The 17,311-nt window shown below is 49.8% G+C and overlaps 5 protein-coding genes across 5 annotated transcripts, besides 2 other annotated features; 2 read left to right on the plus strand and 3 right to left on the minus strand.

Moving 5' to 3' along the window:
* Positions 1-370: 370 nt before the first annotated feature.
* NFIA_009370 (putative multicopper oxidase) lies at positions 371-1,344 on the minus strand (the record flags this gene model as incomplete). Its single annotated transcript, XM_001264153.1, has 3 exons — positions 371-753; positions 893-1,183; positions 1,278-1,344. The coding sequence occupies 3 exons, from the start codon at positions 1,342-1,344 to the stop codon at positions 371-373; spliced, it is 741 nt and encodes a 246-aa protein (XP_001264154.1).
* Positions 1,345-1,554: 210 nt separating this feature from the next.
* On the plus strand, positions 1,555-2,197 carry NFIA_009380 (uncharacterized protein; the record flags this gene model as incomplete). The annotated part of the gene is made up of 2 exons (XM_001264154.1): positions 1,555-1,610; positions 1,720-2,197. 2 exons carry the CDS (start codon positions 1,555-1,557, stop codon positions 2,195-2,197), a joined length of 534 nt encoding a protein of 177 aa, XP_001264155.1.
* Positions 2,198-3,970: 1,773 nt separating this feature from the next.
* NFIA_009390 (putative choline kinase) lies at positions 3,971-6,385 on the plus strand (the record flags this gene model as incomplete). The annotated part of the gene is made up of 4 exons (XM_001264155.1): positions 3,971-4,902; positions 4,961-5,480; positions 5,542-5,685; positions 5,735-6,385. The coding sequence occupies 4 exons, from the start codon at positions 3,971-3,973 to the stop codon at positions 6,383-6,385; spliced, it is 2,247 nt and encodes a 748-aa protein (XP_001264156.1).
* Positions 6,386-6,580: 195 nt separating this feature from the next.
* Positions 6,581-7,640, minus strand: NFIA_009400 (putative 26S proteasome-associated ubiquitin C-terminal hydrolase; the record flags this gene model as incomplete). The annotated part of the gene is made up of 3 exons (XM_001264156.1): positions 6,581-7,394; positions 7,452-7,546; positions 7,599-7,640. The coding sequence occupies 3 exons, from the start codon at positions 7,638-7,640 to the stop codon at positions 6,581-6,583; spliced, it is 951 nt and encodes a 316-aa protein (XP_001264157.1).
* Positions 7,641-9,487: 1,847 nt separating this feature from the next.
* Positions 9,488-11,368, minus strand: NFIA_009410 (putative C6 transcription factor RosA-like; the record flags this gene model as incomplete). Its single annotated transcript, XM_001264157.1, has 4 exons — positions 9,488-10,525; positions 10,587-10,851; positions 10,905-11,207; positions 11,259-11,368. The coding sequence occupies 4 exons, from the start codon at positions 11,366-11,368 to the stop codon at positions 9,488-9,490; spliced, it is 1,716 nt and encodes a 571-aa protein (XP_001264158.1).
* Positions 11,369-12,081: 713 nt separating this feature from the next.
* Positions 12,082-12,107: a microsatellite.
* A 525-nt stretch (positions 12,108-12,632) lies between these two features.
* Positions 12,633-12,664: a microsatellite.
* Positions 12,665-17,311: the final 4,647 nt, after the last annotated feature.

Below are 17,311 nucleotides of genomic sequence, written 5' to 3' on the forward strand. Positions count from 1 at the left end.
GCTGGCTCTTTGCACCTCAGATATTTCTTTCATTGTTCAATAATTTTAACCAAGCCTTACTCGGCATAGCTGTACACTTCTCTTTGTTACAGAGAGTTGCATGTCTAATTTCATCACCCTTGACAATCATTACCCTGCCAACCCATGCACTTCATGGCACGATAAGGCAGTGAAGCAACTATACCAGTGGATCTTCTTAAAGCGAAGAGATCCTTTGATAGAGCAGAGAGCGATGCAGACGCGGAACCAGAAAGCAAGCCCTGACGGCGAAGCCTTGAAACATTGGGATTTCATCCGGGCACTAGGGAGAAAACTATCTAACTATTCCCTGATTACCTCTGCGGACGGGGACTGTTCCATCTATTGTACTCTAGTAAGGGTTATAAGCATACTTAGAAATTAATTCCATCGGCAGCTTGCTCCGCTCTGTCGCATTGCGAATGTGAGGGTCTTTCCCAGAATCATGTACTCTATGAAGCCATACACTCCTGCCCACCAGAGGAACCACCATCGCCATGCCATTCGCCAAATGCCACACAATATGACAATGGAACAACCACACCCCTGGATTCTCTGCGCGGAAGCGTAGAACCGCGTATCCGCGGCTGGGGATCTGGACCGTATCACGCAGTACCGCACGGGAGAGGTCATATGGCGAAGCATCCCCGACCCCGTTGTCGATGGCATTGGAACTGTCCACAGGCGGTAAACCTGGCGGATGCGCATCGGTGAAGGGGTTATAGGAGCCCCAGCCTATGAAGCTTTGTAGACGTGTAGAACGTAGAAGTGGTGACCGTGCTGGGATCGTCAGTTTCTGTTCTGTCGTGGAACTGGGATGGAAGGGGAGTTATACAAGGTGAAAAAGGGTGAGACCCCTCGTCGAGTTATTCACCACCAGGTCGACCCACATCGGGTCGAGTCCTGTAGTAATAGAGTTGGTTTTCGTCCCATTTGTCGTGGGGAAGGTAGAGAAGGGGCGTTGAAGGGTTGCTTTGCGGTCTCCAGGAGGTGTGGTTGAAGAAGGCGTAGGGGACGTTGTGGTTTTTGGAGAGTTTCTGGATCTTGGTGTACACGACGTGAGTCTGGTTGGCGTGCTTGGGGAGTGAGGAAAGGATGGCTCGTGAAGACGGGATAGTCTCGAGATTGAGTTTGGGATACAGATCGGATGAATTGATCCTTCGCCCTGTAAATGATAGCAAGTGCTCCTTCCTTTCTCGCTGGTCACTCTGACTCGTTCAGCATTGAGTTCTGGACTGAACACTGAATGCGAAATTCACTATTGATTGGTGCTGCTCTGGCCGTGCTCTCGAGTCGGCCTACCGTTGCCGGATCTTTGAAGGACATTGAGCATGCTGTTATTTTCATGCAGGAAAACAGGTCATGGAACAATGTATGTTTTTGGCAGCTGCATCTCCATTTTGGGGTAAAGCGCTCATTGACAGACACAGTACTTTGGCACGATGGCAGGAGTCCGGGGTTTCAATGACCCTAACGTGCAAGTCAACTGTTCACCGAGCGAGCAGACCACAACTCACAGATCCTGGTCTTGGAACAATGGCTGGCCGCTCGCGGATACAAGAACATTCAGACCGATCAGACGGTGCACTGGCGTCGGGAACATATGTCCAACCTTGTCAATGCTTTGGATTTGGATCATGTAGGCCACAGAGTGCAATCTGCTTCGGTGATGTCACTGACGATTTGATAGCCTGATTACAGTATCCCTCATATTCCAAATGCCGATGCGCCCGCCATGGTCGGCAACTCGTATGTCGGTACATTCAATTGCCAAGCCAAATATCCGGTTCAACGACCATCTGTCCCGTACGGGCAGCAGAATGACACGTCGGAAGCCTTGTGGTTCGAGGGTGGATACAAGGAATGCGTTGGTTACTTGACCGAAGGTCGTTACCCGGTGTTTGACAAAGCCGGTTACGCACTCACAAATGCCAGCAATGCCACTCATCTGAGCATAAGTCCAGCCGTTCCTGATCACAGGGAAAAGAAACAGCGACGGGTGATCCACTATTCGAATGGCAAGGAGAGCGGGCTTTTCCTGATCTCCAGTGCTCTGGATGGTAAATGGCTAGGGCCACGCGGTACCCTTCTACCAGCCAACTGCAGTGACCAGGCGGCTCAAGTTAAGATCACTTTTCCAATAGTCAAGGCTACGCGTTGGAGTATGCTACTGGATTAAATGAGGTCGGGTTAGGGGGAAAGTCAGGCTTCAAGGTGTGGAGTGTACTTTAACACAACCAGAATTGGCATGAATGGTATGACTAGGTCAGAGGCCTGCAGTACACAGCATTGGGACGAATGAGAATAATGTTTACTGTAGTATCTGGACTGTTGTGATTGGAGTCGTGATTGCGCCATAAGGGGAACGTGATTCTGGCTTGGCCGCCTTGCAAGCCAGGCATTCTTCAGGCCACAAACGTATATAATCCCCTTGTTTCCCCTCACTCAAGTCTTTTCTTCCGTTGACAACCACTTGTCCTTACCACGCCAAATGTTCCCAAGCAGCTCAGTCATTTGCTATGGCTTTTCGTACAGAAGCAAAACCCCATGCGACAAATCTCAGTATGACTGTGGATGAATAATGAACAACCGAATTGTTTTAAGACCGCTCACGTAACCAGCTGATGCGGGGCCAATGCTTGTTTTCTCCCCCTGGGGATTGATTCCGGAGTCCCAGAGCAACGAACCCCAATGCGCCAGTCAGAACCATTCGGTAATACTGCTAGGCTTATCAGTATCTGCATTGCAGATCATTGGAAGCATCGGAGATAGCGGACAGCTAGGTTATCTCTGTATTGACGTTGTTCTTATCTGACGCCTGCTGAAGGTTAATGGTACCTGCTTCGGCTGAACAGGTCAGGAGTTGTACAACACGCTAGGCCAATGTATAGTTGTCTCTTGCAAGCCACTGGCTGTGGACTAAGCCAACATTGGCGTTGCAGAAGCTGTTCATTTGCTTATCGGAAGGCAAGTCTAGACGATGATCTCCTGGAGATTGGTCCTTGTGTATCCATCTCGCGAGGTACCTGGAAAGGGAAAGTAGTCACCTGAGGCCACAGTCTTTTTTTTGCCTGATAAGCGACTTTTGGGCGGATTTTTGCCACTCCTTTTTCCCTCTTCCCAACCAGATTCCGTCACCATTTCTCTTTCTTCTTCATATATTTATCAATCTGTCGCATCTGTTCATATTTTGCGTTTCGGTGGTCGGTCTGCTCAAGCAATCTAGATCTTCAGTCTAGTATTCTCCAACAGCGATTCGGTTTCTCTAAAAAGTGGTTCCCACCAGGAGAATCCACTCTGCGGATTGTGGATTCATCATAATCCCCGACCGCTTCCAAAGACCAAACCGTGTCTCTTCTGTTGTCGGCTCCCCACTAGACCGCTACTATTATTCTCTTTCTTCCTGACTCTTCTCTGTCCTTCTCCGTCTATCCGGCGGGTGATTCGCAAGTGTCTTCTACTTTGCTTGCATTCCGACGTTACTTGAACCTAAGTGTTCCCTTTTAAAGACCTTCGAACCAATCGCTCCAAACAAGAGTGTCGCCGGCCTCCTGTCTGTATGTGACGGCTCTAAAACTTTCTATTGGTCATTTCATCAACATTCTGTCTTTTCGAGAGCTGGGGTTCTCGACCGCCTCCCTGGACTGTCGGACATGCCCTCCTTCGCCGACCCGCGCGGCGGTTCTGGTCTGGAAACTGAAGGTAGGTGTCTGCCTTGAGTACAGTTTATTCTTTTTAGCCCCGATAAACGTTTTTATTCTTGCTGTCAATTGGCTTTCCCTTCGTAGTTGGTACTCAGTAGTACTTCTGGTCAGTCGAGGCTCAGCCGTTCCCGAAATCACATGAGCGCATGGCCTGTTCACGACTTCTACCCAAAGCAGCTTTTATGAATTACCTCCCATGCATCTACCACCAATATTCCTTGCTCTGCCCGTACCTTTGATTAGGAAATATGATGGGATCTGACCAATTTTTAGAAGGGGTGAAGCCAATTTTGGGAACTGGCCTTAATATCTCTTCTTTTCAGAAGATTCTCACTGAAAATGGGCATGCGAGCACAGCAATTGCGGCAAATGAAGGTAGTCCTTCCAAGCAGCACCGCGCGCCAGTGGCCAAGAAACCCACGACTCGGACCCCATTGCATCATACATCGCAGACACCTAGCGTCGTAAGTGAATCTCGCAGCCAGTGTGAGAAAGAGCAAGGCGCGAAGATCAGCGAAGAGAACTCTCACGATGGCCTGTTTCACCAAGTATATGAGTGGCTCCAACAAGAAAAAGTGAAACAAAAAAGCCGCCGGTCGAAGTTGAGAGGGACAGGCGAGGGTGTCGAAAGTGATGGCGATGACGATTACTACGATGGGATCCTGGATAAGACCGCATCTCACGACTCCGAAAGTGCATTTGCTCTCGACAAGCTCGAAAAGATCCTCCTTCGGTACGCCGCTTCCCGCATTGAGGGCTCCTCGTCGGCCTATCCACTACGGGGACCAACCCGCAAGCGTTCCCGCATCAAGGGTCTGCGCAGAGGCTCTGCGTCCGAATCCGATCAGTATGATCTTGACACGGCAGTTCCCGCTGTTGATGCAGTACTGGACAATTCCAAGACGCTCGCATACACAGGCGGGACCGCCGAGGAAGACGATCGACGATCGAAGGATAAGGAAGCTTGGTTGACGTTCAAGAACGAGATTGTTCGCCTTGCCATTACGCTTCAAATCAAAGGTTGGCGAAAGTTTCCTCAGGAGCTTGCTGGCGAGATTGAGGTAATCAGATTGAGTGGTGCCTTGACCAACGCAGTGTATGTGGTCAATCCACCAAAATCCCTCCCTCCGCCTAAAGGCGAAGATGGGTCTTATTCTCTTGTTCCTCGAAAGCCCCCGCCGTAAGTCTTCTGTCGCTTCTGCCTTACCTGGCGATAAGTGCTAACATGATTCGCGTAGGAAGCTTCTATTGCGTATCTATGGTCCGCAGGTGGATCACTTGATTGACAGAGAGAACGAGCTGCAGATTCTTCGTCGCTTAGGCCGGAAGAACATTGGACCCAAGGTACTGGGGACGTTCAACAACGGCCGATTCGAGGAGTTTTTGGAAGCGCGTCCACTCACGCCCAAGGACTTGCGTGTTCCGGAGACCATGAAGCAGATTGCGAAACGTATGCGCGAGCTGCACGAAGGGATCGAACTGCTTGAAGAGGAGAGAGAAGGCGGCCCGGTAGTCTTCAAAAACTGGGACAAGTGGGTTGATCGCTGCGAGCAAGTCATCAACTGGCTGGACATGGAAATTCAGTCTGACCACAACGAGGCCAAGGCAGCTTCGGAACCCTGGCGCCGTCGCGGATTTGTTTGTGGTGTTCCATGGCCTATCTTCAGAAAGGCCGTCGAAAATTACCGGAAATGGCTTGTATCCAGCTGCGGAGGGATCAAGGAGATCAAGCGGCAGTTGGTTTTTGCGCACAACGATGTAGGTCATTCCTTTCGGCATTTTCATTGTCTTTTGATTGTTCATCCACTAACCGGGTCAGACTCAATATGGCAATCTGCTTCGAATGGAACCCGCCTCCGAATCGCCGCTTCTTTTGCCTGAAAACAAGCACAAGCAACTGGTAGTCATTGACTTTGAGTATGCTTCGGCAAATACCCCAGGGTTCGAGTTTGCGAACCATTTTGTGAGTGTAGACCGACAGCGTGAGAAAGGGCTCAACTGACTCAATGCAGAGCGAATGGTGTTATAACTATCACGATCCTGAGAGAGCCTGGGCGTGCAACAACCGACACTATCCAACACCCGAGCAGCAACGCATGTTCATCGCCTCATATCTGACCCATAGACCAGGAGTGCGATCGGCCACTTCTCCGTCCATCACTCCCCTCATGCGAGGAAACTCGGCGACCATGACCTCATTAGCGCCTCTGGACCTCGACTCGATGACCGAAGCAGACCTCCAGGGCCAGTTGGAGGCCGAGAAGTCGCAGGAAGATAGCCTGGAGGCCGAGCTCCACTTCCTGATGAAGCAGACGAGACTCTGGCGCGTGTTCAACTCTGCTCAGTGGGTTGCCTGGGGAATTGTACAGGCCAAGGTACCCGGTATGGAGGAGGGGATTGCGGCGGCCGCAGCGGCGAAAGCGTCTAATGGGAACGGTCACAGCAGTGATTCAAGCGGATCAGCAGTGGCAGCTGCTGAGCGACCAGCGCAGCCTCCAGTCGACGCGGACGTGGACGAGGCGGACGAGTTTGACTATCTTGCCTACGCGCAGGATCGGGCGATGTTCTTCTGGGCGGATCTACTTGCGCTGAATTTGGTCCGGGAGGATGAGCTCCCACCTCGGATGGTGGAGCATATCAAATCTCGCATGATCGAGTATTAGTTTGGCTAGAGGGTGTGGATTTTGTTCTCGCTATTTATGACGACTGATGACTGATGATACGAAGCTACATGGTTCTTCGGCGGTACTATGACTCGATGTACCTGTACATAGCTTTTCTTTGTGACGGCTAGCTTCTGTATCAATGGCGCTGTATCATCCATTTTGCTCATAAACTATCATGGAGATCATTCATGGTTAACCTCTCCGACTCAACAATCTCTTCTGAGTCTCCTGCTTCGCCTTGTCCACCCACGCCTCATACGCCCCAGGCCCCTCCTTCTCCTTCATCCCCACCACCCCCTTGATCATCTCCCCAATGAACCCTACAAAATTCCACCGGCGCAGGGTATTCTCCCACGCCCACGCGCGTCTCTTCCTCCCCTCCCGCTCCAACAACTCCACATCCCCCGTCTCCCGAGCGCGGACCCTCAAATCCCTCACCACGGCCATAAGATTAAACCGCGTCTCCCCCTCAGGATACCGCGCAATACGCCGCTGCAAGACCTCAATCACCTTCTCAGGGAACGTCTCAGCATCACACTCGCCATGACTAATCGGATACGGCTGCAACCCATCAAGCTCATACAGCACCCCGTTGACAGGCGTATACGCAATGAAATGGTAGACATCCGCCTCCTCATCCTGCGCCGTGCGCACCGTCTCATCGACGAAGGGCGAGGCGCGCGCGAAGGCGTTGTGCGCGGTGCGGATGGTCTCCGAGTTGGAGAGGGCCTCGCCGCGGAGGTCTGGCGGGAAGCCGGTCGTGAAGTCCTTGAAGGAGCGGAGCTCGGGCCCGATGTTGATGGGGTAGGGGGTTGAGGCGGGGGAGTCCTGGTTTAGGATGACGGAGAGGATGGCCTGCGTGCCGCAGGCGTTCTGGATGGTTTGGGCGGCGAAGAAGAGGTTCTCGGGGAGGGAGGTGATGTAGGTGCCGTCGAGGGGTTGGGTGGTGTTTGTTGAGGGGGGTTCGCGGATCCATTTGAAGAGGAAAATGACGCCGTAGACTGGGCTGGTCGTACATCGTTAGTGGTTGTCGACGGGAGGAGAGACCTAGTGGCATGGTTACCTGAGTGAGCGGATTGTGTCTGCGTCGAGGGAGATGAGTTCCTCGAATTGGACGTCTTTGACGCCGAGATTCTCGATCAGGGAGGTGAAGACGCCCTGGACGCGTTAGGATGAGGTTTATGTTGGGGGAGAAAGGAGTTGAACATACCTCATCCGACTCGATCGTGCTCCAGCCTCCGCCGTCGGCCATGTCAAGGAATCAGGTAAATCCGGGGGACGGAATGGGGAAAGTAGATAATGATCTAAATAGCGGCCACTGCTTTAGAATGACCAGCGGATAGAATGGAGCTGTTTTGAAAATGGAGTGAAGATATGATTGATAGTCGATTGTCACTTTTTGAGCTGCGATGATACTGCCAGGTCCTACGTAAGGTAGCCCAAAGAGGCATGTTTGGCTGGGATGCAAACAAGCTCCATCCTCCGCTCGGCACTTGACACATGGTCACAATGCAGTCATTGATATGATAGAAAGTCATCCATGACTGTAGCAAGATATATTGTTTCTCAACGATATGATATGCGTGGCTTCCTCTACCTTACGAGGATGATGCTCAAGCGCAGACGCCTACCTGAATATCTCTATTACCATAAATGAGCATCGCTCATCACCTTTAAGAGGGCAAGTCCATCTGCTCAAGCATCATAAGAGCCCAAGCACGCTGATGTAGTACTTTTCAATGAGAAGCACCTACTCACTGAGACTGCCCGCTTTCTGGTCTATCACGTCAACCCCCAGCTCCCCAGAGGACCAGGTACCCGGAAGTCACTCAACGACCATCACCAAATAACCCAGTATCAGCACCTGTTTATAGAAATGCAAAAGTACAAAGCCGAAGCAAGAATAGAACAAGAGCAAGAAAAAGCACAAAAACAAGACCAAAATGGAGTGACTCCGATAGCACCCTCCTCAACTCTAGCATCATCCGCCAAGTACAGAGTATATCAAACTCGAAACCTGAAACACCAAAATCCAAACAAAAATAAGGCAATCGGACCCCAATTGACCCACCTAATTATCTACCTTACCCCTCTACTGGTAAGTGGTAAGGTTGACATATCGTCATCGGCTGGCACAAGACTCCGAGGTAAGGTCTTCGCTTCGCATACAGGCCCCATCTACCGAATACGAGGTTTCCCCATTTTCAGTAAAGGGTAGATTAGCCTTTCAACCCTATCAGCCAGTAAGAAGCGAATAAAATGCTGAAGATTATCGATTGGCGATCAGGGTCAAAGCACATGGGGACGGTTGGACGGTTGGTGTTGTGATGCCAAATTTAGGTGGAGGCTGGAGCTACCTAACTTTGTATGACTGTATGACTCCATTGAAGGGTAAGGAGTAAATCAAGTATTTCCAGTTAGGTTCGGGTTTCAAATGCTTGGCTCATGTACAGGCTGAGAATACTCGTATGCTTTGGTAGTTGATTAGAGCAGCGAATGGTGAGTTGTCGTTTCACTGTCGTCTGGTGAAGATAGCGTTTGTATGACAGTGTGTCTAAAAATATCCATCCACCACGTGCGGGCTGGGATTGGGGAACGGGAATATTTCCAGATCGACATCTTGCATGCTTAGTCTTGTGATTTCATCTTCTGCCTCAGTACAAATTCGAATCATTCGTGTACAGTGCTACTTACTCCGCTGTATCATACATCCAATCCTATTTTTATAACAACAATGTGTGCGATTCTCCAATCAAGTCAAACGAGAGTAGGGTATATTGCTATCTTGGTATCAAATCCATCCAATCCTGGCTTCATCCTCGTTCCCCGCATTTCCTCCTGTATGCTGGATAAAGTAGTCCTGCAAATCAAACAAATCATTCGTAGCGAATGTGGGTATGTGAAACTCAACAAATATGCAAGACAAATCAAATCGCGACAAAATGGTCCATCAGAGAAAGGAAACGGCCACAAATCCGAAAGTGTACAAAAAAAGAAGTAGCCTTCTATTCGCCCATGCTCAATCAAATGCGTTTTCGTAAGTCGGCCCGCGAAAAAAATGTGTAGAAGAGGATTTGAGAAGTGAAAGTAAAAAAGCGATCAGGTGCAGATGGTTCCGTTCCAGGCCTCCGTCGTAGCGGTCAGCCCGGCAATGTGCATCGAATGAGCATCGTCGTAGAGTCCGATGCTGAGATCGAGGGTTCCATCCGCCCGCGACATATCTCCGCAAAGCATGTTCTCGAGGTAAGGCGGTGCAAAAGCAGGCGAATGCTGAAGTGAACCAGGCTCGGAAAGAAGTCGAGGAGATGGGGGGTAGAGAGGATGTGACATTGGAGCCGTCACATAGGCTCCTGCAGCGTCGAACGGCGAGCTCGCGATCGTCACCGCAGGAGGCGAATGGAGGGGAGATTCGAGAGGAGGCGTGTAAGGCGCGTAGGTGGCTGAGGTCGCAGAGGGTGAGGATGAAGATGCGAGGCGGTAGTCGTGGTAGTTGCGATATGGGCTGGGGGGCGTGGGAGAGCACTGCTCGAGGGAATGTCGTGGGGACCATTGAAGACGGCTCTTGTACCTAGCAACGATGTGCCGGGGCAGGTCCATGAGACTCATGGCAAGTTGTAGTTCAGGACTGAAGGGATCTGCTGTGCTCCTCGTCACGACAATCCGGTAGATCTCCTCCACAGGTCCGACTGACAGCGGGCCCAGGTAGGCGCCCCCCATATCGGGAAATAAGCTGTCCAAGGCGACTCCAACGGCGTAAAACTGTGCAAGAATAGCCAAAGCGCCAATATCCGCATCACCACCGCGGAGCATGGCGGCGGGGAGCCAGAACAACCATCTGCGTAGAGGTTGGACACGCTCAAATGCTTGCTCGGGTGTCTGCGATAGAAGATCCATCTGAAAGTTGCGCACAAAGTCGAGCAGCTCTCCGATCCGGGTGTAGTACTCGTGGTTGTGAACCACCCTCTTCTGTACACTCTGGAGGGCCACAATAGTCTGGTCGAGGCTGGCCAGGTCGGCGTCCTCAAAGCGGTATCCTGTCATAACTGGCGAGTTTGTGCATCCCAGATACCTCTGGTTCTCGAGAAGCACGGCTAATTCGGACTCGTGCTTCCAGATTGGGTGCATCGCATTCAAGACCTTGTTCGAATTAGTTTCTTTTCCCTCTTTCGAATTGCTTTTCGACCGTTAGGATACTCACCGTAGTAAGGCCTTGTTGTAAGGATGCCCACGTTTGCCAATCAGAAGCTTGCCAGGAGAGAAGAATAGACGAAGCCAGGATGGCCTCGCAGTTCTCCTTTGAGAATGTACCGATGGCCTTGTGCAGGCCCTTGATTGCGATACCGCGATGATGATATGCCAGCTGCTTGGTCTCCTGATTCCGTGTGATCCAGGCCAGGTGGGAAGCCGACAGAGTCAGGATAGAGCTCATCACGAAGTCATTGGACAGAGCCAGGGACAGAAAACTTATGAAGATCGTTAGAAACGCTCTTGCTCATTCTCATCAAGGAGACCTTACAGTGGCATTTTCTGAGCCCAGATCGTACACTCTCCGAAACCACGGCGATGAAGATCGATTGACAGTCCAATGATATGATGGATCAAGCGCAAGTCTGACCGGAATAACTTGTACCATGCATTTCGAGGGTAGTGCATCAGTTCTGGAAAGGGAGGCACTCCCGTGACGTGCCAGTTCTCAATCTCCATCTCGATCTCGGGTGACATGAGCAGGTCGGGGGCTTTGCGGGCCTTGTTGGATTGCTCACGAGCAAGAGCAACATCCATGTAGTCGCAACGGCAATTGTGCTTGGTGCAGTTTCGACTACTCAGGAATTAGCAACGGACAGCGTACACAGTAGCCGGCGTGCGTTACCATTGTGGGAAGGTCTCATCGCATCTGATATGTCGTCTCTTGCAAGTAGCGCAGCCATTCCTTGACTTGGTGTGGCTCTTGCGAGGAGGACCACCACCAGGACCGGCCATTGTGTCTGGTGAGAATTGGGGAAGCGATTATAGATGTTGAGCTTGAGGATGATGTCCAAGGAAGAAGGCTACCAACGACAGCCAGGTGAGGGTGATGTACAGTGAACAAAAGATCTTTGGCAAGTGAAAAAGAAGAAATATAAGTAGGATGATCAATGGACAAAGTATAAGTAAGTTTGCCTTCTTGCTCTGGCGTTGGGGCGTCGGACGCTTGGAGCAAGGACGAGAATAAAGGCGGATGAAACGACGGAGGGGAAGTATATAGTCGATCCGGGACAAGGTTAAATGAGAAGACTCCAAAAATAACCTCGAGCCGCAAGCCCCAGGTGGAGGAATGAAGATATAGAGCAGATGCACGTGGAGAATACGAGAAAACGGCAACGCCCTTGGGGTCGGGTTCGCGTTTTGAATCAGTATGGAGTAAGGAGGATGGATACTGGAGGAGATGATCAAGCGAGAGTGACAGGAACAGGAGCAACGGAGGATTAAATCAGTCAGTCAGAAACCAGGGAGGCTTTGAGAATGCAGCCACCAGTTTTTTAGTCACTTCTCTTCTCCCTTTCTCAGCCGTTGAGCAGTGGGCACTTTAGGAAGAGGTGAACGATCGTGTGGAAAAGAAAAATCCACGACAGGAAAAAGAAAACAAACTACTATTAAAATCAGAATAAAATAGCTACCTCGATAGGCAGTGATTAGTAAAAAAGACGAGGTCGTAATAATAATAATATAATAATAATAAATGAAATAAAATAATCCAAAAATGAAGGGACCATCATCATCAAAATAAGGAAACTAGATAGATCAAGACTAGCCCACTGCTTGAAGATTGGCACGCCGAGATGCTCGAACGCCACGGCGGAGGACCGGTCAGATGCTGATCGTTTGGGATTGATCATTGATGTATGGAGTCCAGTCGGAGAGATCGTAGATACATGGAACCATCTGCCACCAAGATGAAAAGAGTAAAAGGTTCAGGACGTCCATGTGGGGGCCCAGAAGATGAGCAACCTTCATCATACAGGTTTCAGTTACAGGCTTACAGACGACAGAAGAGCATGCAGCAACTTTGGATACTACTGCAGGTGTAACCAGTAATGATCAAGTCTGCTATGTACTTTGTCAGGGAGAATAGTAGTTGGACAGACGATGATCCTAGAGTGTCTCCTGCGTGGGAAGACGATTGGAAGCCATTCCTTTGTCTAGACGATCCAGTATTAGTTTACATATGTAAGGCCCAAGGGGAAAAAAATAGACGTGATAAGAGAAAATAAAAATAAAAATAAGAATAAGAAAAAAGAAAATCTACAGCTGGAGACAAAAATACGTTCGAGGGTACAAATGGACTCTAATAGCACCTGGAGTTCAGCTGGAAGCGGGGTTATTCTGGGTAGCTTTGACCTGGCCCCTGTCCAGCATTCCTTTAGTCCTAAAGCATCGAATCATCCTTTTTCTTCCCCCTCCAGCCGGTTGCACCACATGGCAGAATCACCACCACCATTACTACCAACGATTATTACTTTACTGTTTATGGATTTGGGGGCTCCGGAAGATATTCTAAGGCCGTCTAACTTGGCAGGCCATAATAAAGTTTCGTCTGGACTTGCTGTAGACAGCCTGTCGCACTTTTTGCGAGACCGAGGCCCGAAATATGATGGACACTGCAGAAGGTGTTTATCTCCACTGTCCGCCAAGGACTGTCGGCGAGCAGAACGGGCAAGGTGTAGGGCGCAAATGTCGAGGTTACTAATGTTCAGTACTATAGAGTGCCGGACTATCATTTCGTCATGCTGCGGTCAGTTATCCCTTGAGCAAAATGGGTTGCATCCTTGTCTACAATGATTCAAGAAAAGGGGCGAAAGAAAAGAAATCACATTCCAAACGACAAGTATCATATCGCCGTCTTCAGGGACTTGGGCGCCGACTGCTTAAATTTGACACCTACCATGTTCTGTCGGAGTCCGGACAGGGTCTGCCGGATCTCTCTTAGATCCTTCTTGATCCAGGAAAACGCCCAATTTGGTGGAATCTGGAGCATCTGTGACCATTATGGAATAGCTCATTATTATTGAAGAACTTGCCCATTCTGGATTTTGGGAGAGAGACAGACATTGGTTGGGGGGAAGCCTCCACAGACCATGGTAGTATTCCCTGACTAACTGGATGTGGTTAGCATAGGAGCTAGCTAGGTGGGCAGCGAGATTCTGACAGACAGCTCACCCAATTTTCCCTTGTCATTCGTCACTTCGAGAACAACCTTACAGGACTCAGGAGTGGCTCGGAAATGCTGGCAATCTCGCCGTTTTGAATATTACCCTAACAGTCGGAACTTCAAGAAATTGACTGTTAAACGAACAAGATAAACATCACACTTACTCCACAGAAACACTAATCGACAACCCCTTTTCTTGTCTCGGGTAGGCGCCTGCCGCCGATTCGGCTGCGTGGACGATGAGCGGAGGAGACAGTTTAAAATGACTGTTTCTCGTTCATTGTATCCAAATTGAGTCTAAGTCTAATGCCAAGGTATTGCTGGATGCTGACGGTTGACAGGCTAACACCGCTTATATCAACTCTTGATTGGTTTGATCCAATTTTGAATGTCTATCACAATTAGACTTCCAATTGATTTTGCTGATGATGAACTGATGGCCTAGGCTAGCTCATGCTATTGTGCTAACTATCTGTTACTAATTCAGATACTTGACTGCTTACGAAGATCTCAACTCCCAAGTGCAATTAACCTTCAAACTTTGAAAAAATAGTAAGCTTAAAACTTGCTCGGATGGATACCAATACACTCTGTCTCGTTCTCGGTCATCGGTGCTGAAGTTAGGCCGCTGCGCCCCTTTAACTGGCAGAACGAAACTGCCGTTTCAAGCCGAGAAAACACGTTGGCTCCACATCTCAATTGACGTACAGGTCAGATTCCGACCTGCGGGACGTTCGATGTTGTCGAATCAACACTGCTGCAGTCAAGGTAAAGTAATGATACGTCGACTGTCAAACTGCACGCAGCAGTAGTACCTCCTATTCAGGGCAAAAACCGTCAAAATAATCCGCAGTATCAGGCAAAGCAGAGAATAATCGAACAAGAGAAATTACATCGACAAGTGATGGTCAGATCACTAAACCCTGTAAGGCTAAAACCCGTCATAGGCACTGCGCGGGCCAACCAATCTCGTCCAGCTCCGCATCAACTAAACCGAGCTAGGCTGAGGCTGTGACACTCTAAAGTATGAGGTACTAACCAGTTAAGGCATCATGACGCTAGTTCGAGAGGAACGGGCTTCTTTAGCACCAGTCCGGTGTACAAACAATCAATTTAGCATTCGCAGGCGAAGATCGGAGCTCTGCAATCCTCGAAGTTTGCTGCTATTACTGGAAACACTTCTTCCAGCTAAGGAAAGTTTGAAGAACATTGTGGTGTGCAGCTCGTGCCTGAGCTATCCCAGCAAACTGGGTCATTTGCGGCTGAGTTTGAGCAAACCAGTGAAGGCCACGAGTGGGGTCTATGTTAATCAGCCTCTTCTGGAGCCCAGGCAAATAATACGTATGTTTGCATTTAGAGAATCAGGCTAACATGGGACAAAAAAGAACTCTACATTGCAAGTCAACGCATATGTGCATGAGGCTGAATAGTCGAAGAGGATAAGAGGATATACCCTACTCCATAGTACTCCACAGAATAATGTGAGTAGTCACTGGACTCTGGCTGGAATGTCACACAGTTTCAGCCTTGAGACGCAGACGCCAAGACCAAGTCACGCCTTGTGTGGGACAAGATATTCCCAGGCCGCCGGATGAAACATCTGGCCGGCGGCTTCGACCCACGTCCAATTGAGACGGGGAGGCTTCCGCAATAATATACAAGAGTCTGACCTCAAATTTCGGTGGTGTCCCGCGGAAGGATTAAAAAGGCTTTCGAAGGATGAAAAGAACGGCCAAGGAAGGGTGTTTCAGAACGAAATAGCCACTGCTTACAAGTACCTACATGACTAGGTCAGAGTGGGAATTGCAGAGGCTATCCTAGACTATCAGAGCTATTCGGGGTCGCGGGCCGGGACCATGGTCATGGGGAAGGCGCAGAACTCATTGCCCAATGAGAAGCCTCTTGAGTCGGTAGCTTTAATAATTCTGTTCTTGCTTGTAGTCTGAAAGATCAACGAGACTCAAAGTGCTAGAGTCGGCGACATGGATTATCAGTGCTAATTTCATTACATCAGCTGATGATCCTGTCGATGGTTTCGCCTTTTCGAGCCGTTTTCAGTCAGTAGGACCCCTGCATATGTACTGTGACTACTGAGTAGGGAGTAGTACTGTCCATGCTCGACTAGGTATTTCCCCACCCGACTCCATGTGTATTCTCATGCACTGTAATACAGAGCATCACCACGTTTTCTTACCGAAGGGATAATCCCTGATCGATCAGTAATCGATGATTTCATGTGGCTGTTGCCCATGACAGGATCCTGCCTGGGCAGGCATCACCGTCACCGTCACTTAGCGAAGGCTGACGTTCAAGAGCAGGCAACAGTCACTTAAGAGATCGATAAGACGATGATGCCTACTTTCTTGTATGGCCTGAGCTCCAGAGCCGAGCCTTGGCGAAGACTTGTAACCTCGTCAGTGTGATTCACAGAGATTTCCCCCCTCCAGAACAAGAAGTCCAGAAGGACAATCTTTGTTGAAGAGTGGAAGTGGGTCAGGCAGACCCTTGCCGCCGATAACCCCTCCCTAACCAATTTTAGCATTCGTCGGTCGTTGCCGATTCCAACACCCAATCATAATTAGGGCGTCGCTCTCCGCGTCCGATGGTCGCTGCCCACTCAGATTCCCGTCGGGCCCACCTCGATCAACTTCGACGGAATCCAGCCTGACGGGGGCTTTCTGCCTTGGACCAATGGGAAGCCAGCCTGAGCTGACACCCCGGTCCATGTTCTTCGCTTCTCGCGAGATGGAACCTAATCTGGTTAGCGCTAGTCTAGATCACCGCTTGTTTGGGTCTGTCAACTTAATTTTTTTTTTTCGAGTCCGGCGCAACTTTAATTCGGCTGCTCCTCTTTGTCTGGGATTTGGTACCATTGTCTTTTCCCTTCTAATGGCATCTAAGCGAGATGAACGTCCAGGAGGTCGAGCATTTTGAGGAAGCGAAACGAGTGGAAATTAATGAGCCTTTCTATGAAAACGTAGCAGTCCAAGGACGGCTTTAATAATGATCATGGTATGTCAAGGTTGTGCTCTGTACGTAGGATGCAGTGCACCCAAATGGGCAAAGGGTAACACATGGACGCCCCGCCCTTACCTGGATGCCATGTGGGCTGACAGGGTGAAGCAGCCTGCAGAGTGCAGGACAGATAGTTGTAGCCATGCGTTCCTGTCCGGGGCCATGGAGTCAAGGATTGATGACTGCCTCCCTCTCCGTTTTAATCACAATTCTTCTCAAGAGACGAGAATAACCCCTCGTCACTTGTCAGAGCTCGCCCCGACATGCAGTCTGTGAGGACGATAATCACCCTTTTCCGCTTAGGCCGCAAATGGCCATGTCAGAACCTAATGATTAGGACTTTTGAGGCCGACCAAACTAACGTGCCTGATCAACCAGGCTAGAACGAAACGGATCAATGTCTATGATGCGCTATGTGACTCACAGCCTTCTTGTGGAATCCATAACCGACCACAATCAGGCCCACTTCAGGGTCAAACTTCCAGGACGAAGCCAACCAAATTCAAGCTATCAACCATCCGAACCACCAAAGCGAAATCAGGCACGGAGGACGGAGGAGTGATTTAATAATACAGCTGATTGCTCCCAAGCCAGCGATATTTACCAAGACTTGTCGTCCTATCAGAAGCGTCTTATCAATTGCCTTTTGCGTACAGAGTACTCTGCGTAGGTACTCGCATCACACTCTCGTCCGTACTTGTCCAGTCTACTCTGTATAC

The sequence above is a fragment of the Aspergillus fischeri genome, genomic scaffold (genome assembly GCF_000149645.3).
Source record: "Aspergillus fischeri NRRL 181 1099437636249 genomic scaffold, whole genome shotgun sequence".
Classification (NCBI taxonomy): Eukaryota; Fungi; Ascomycota; class Eurotiomycetes; order Eurotiales; family Aspergillaceae; genus Aspergillus; species Aspergillus fischeri.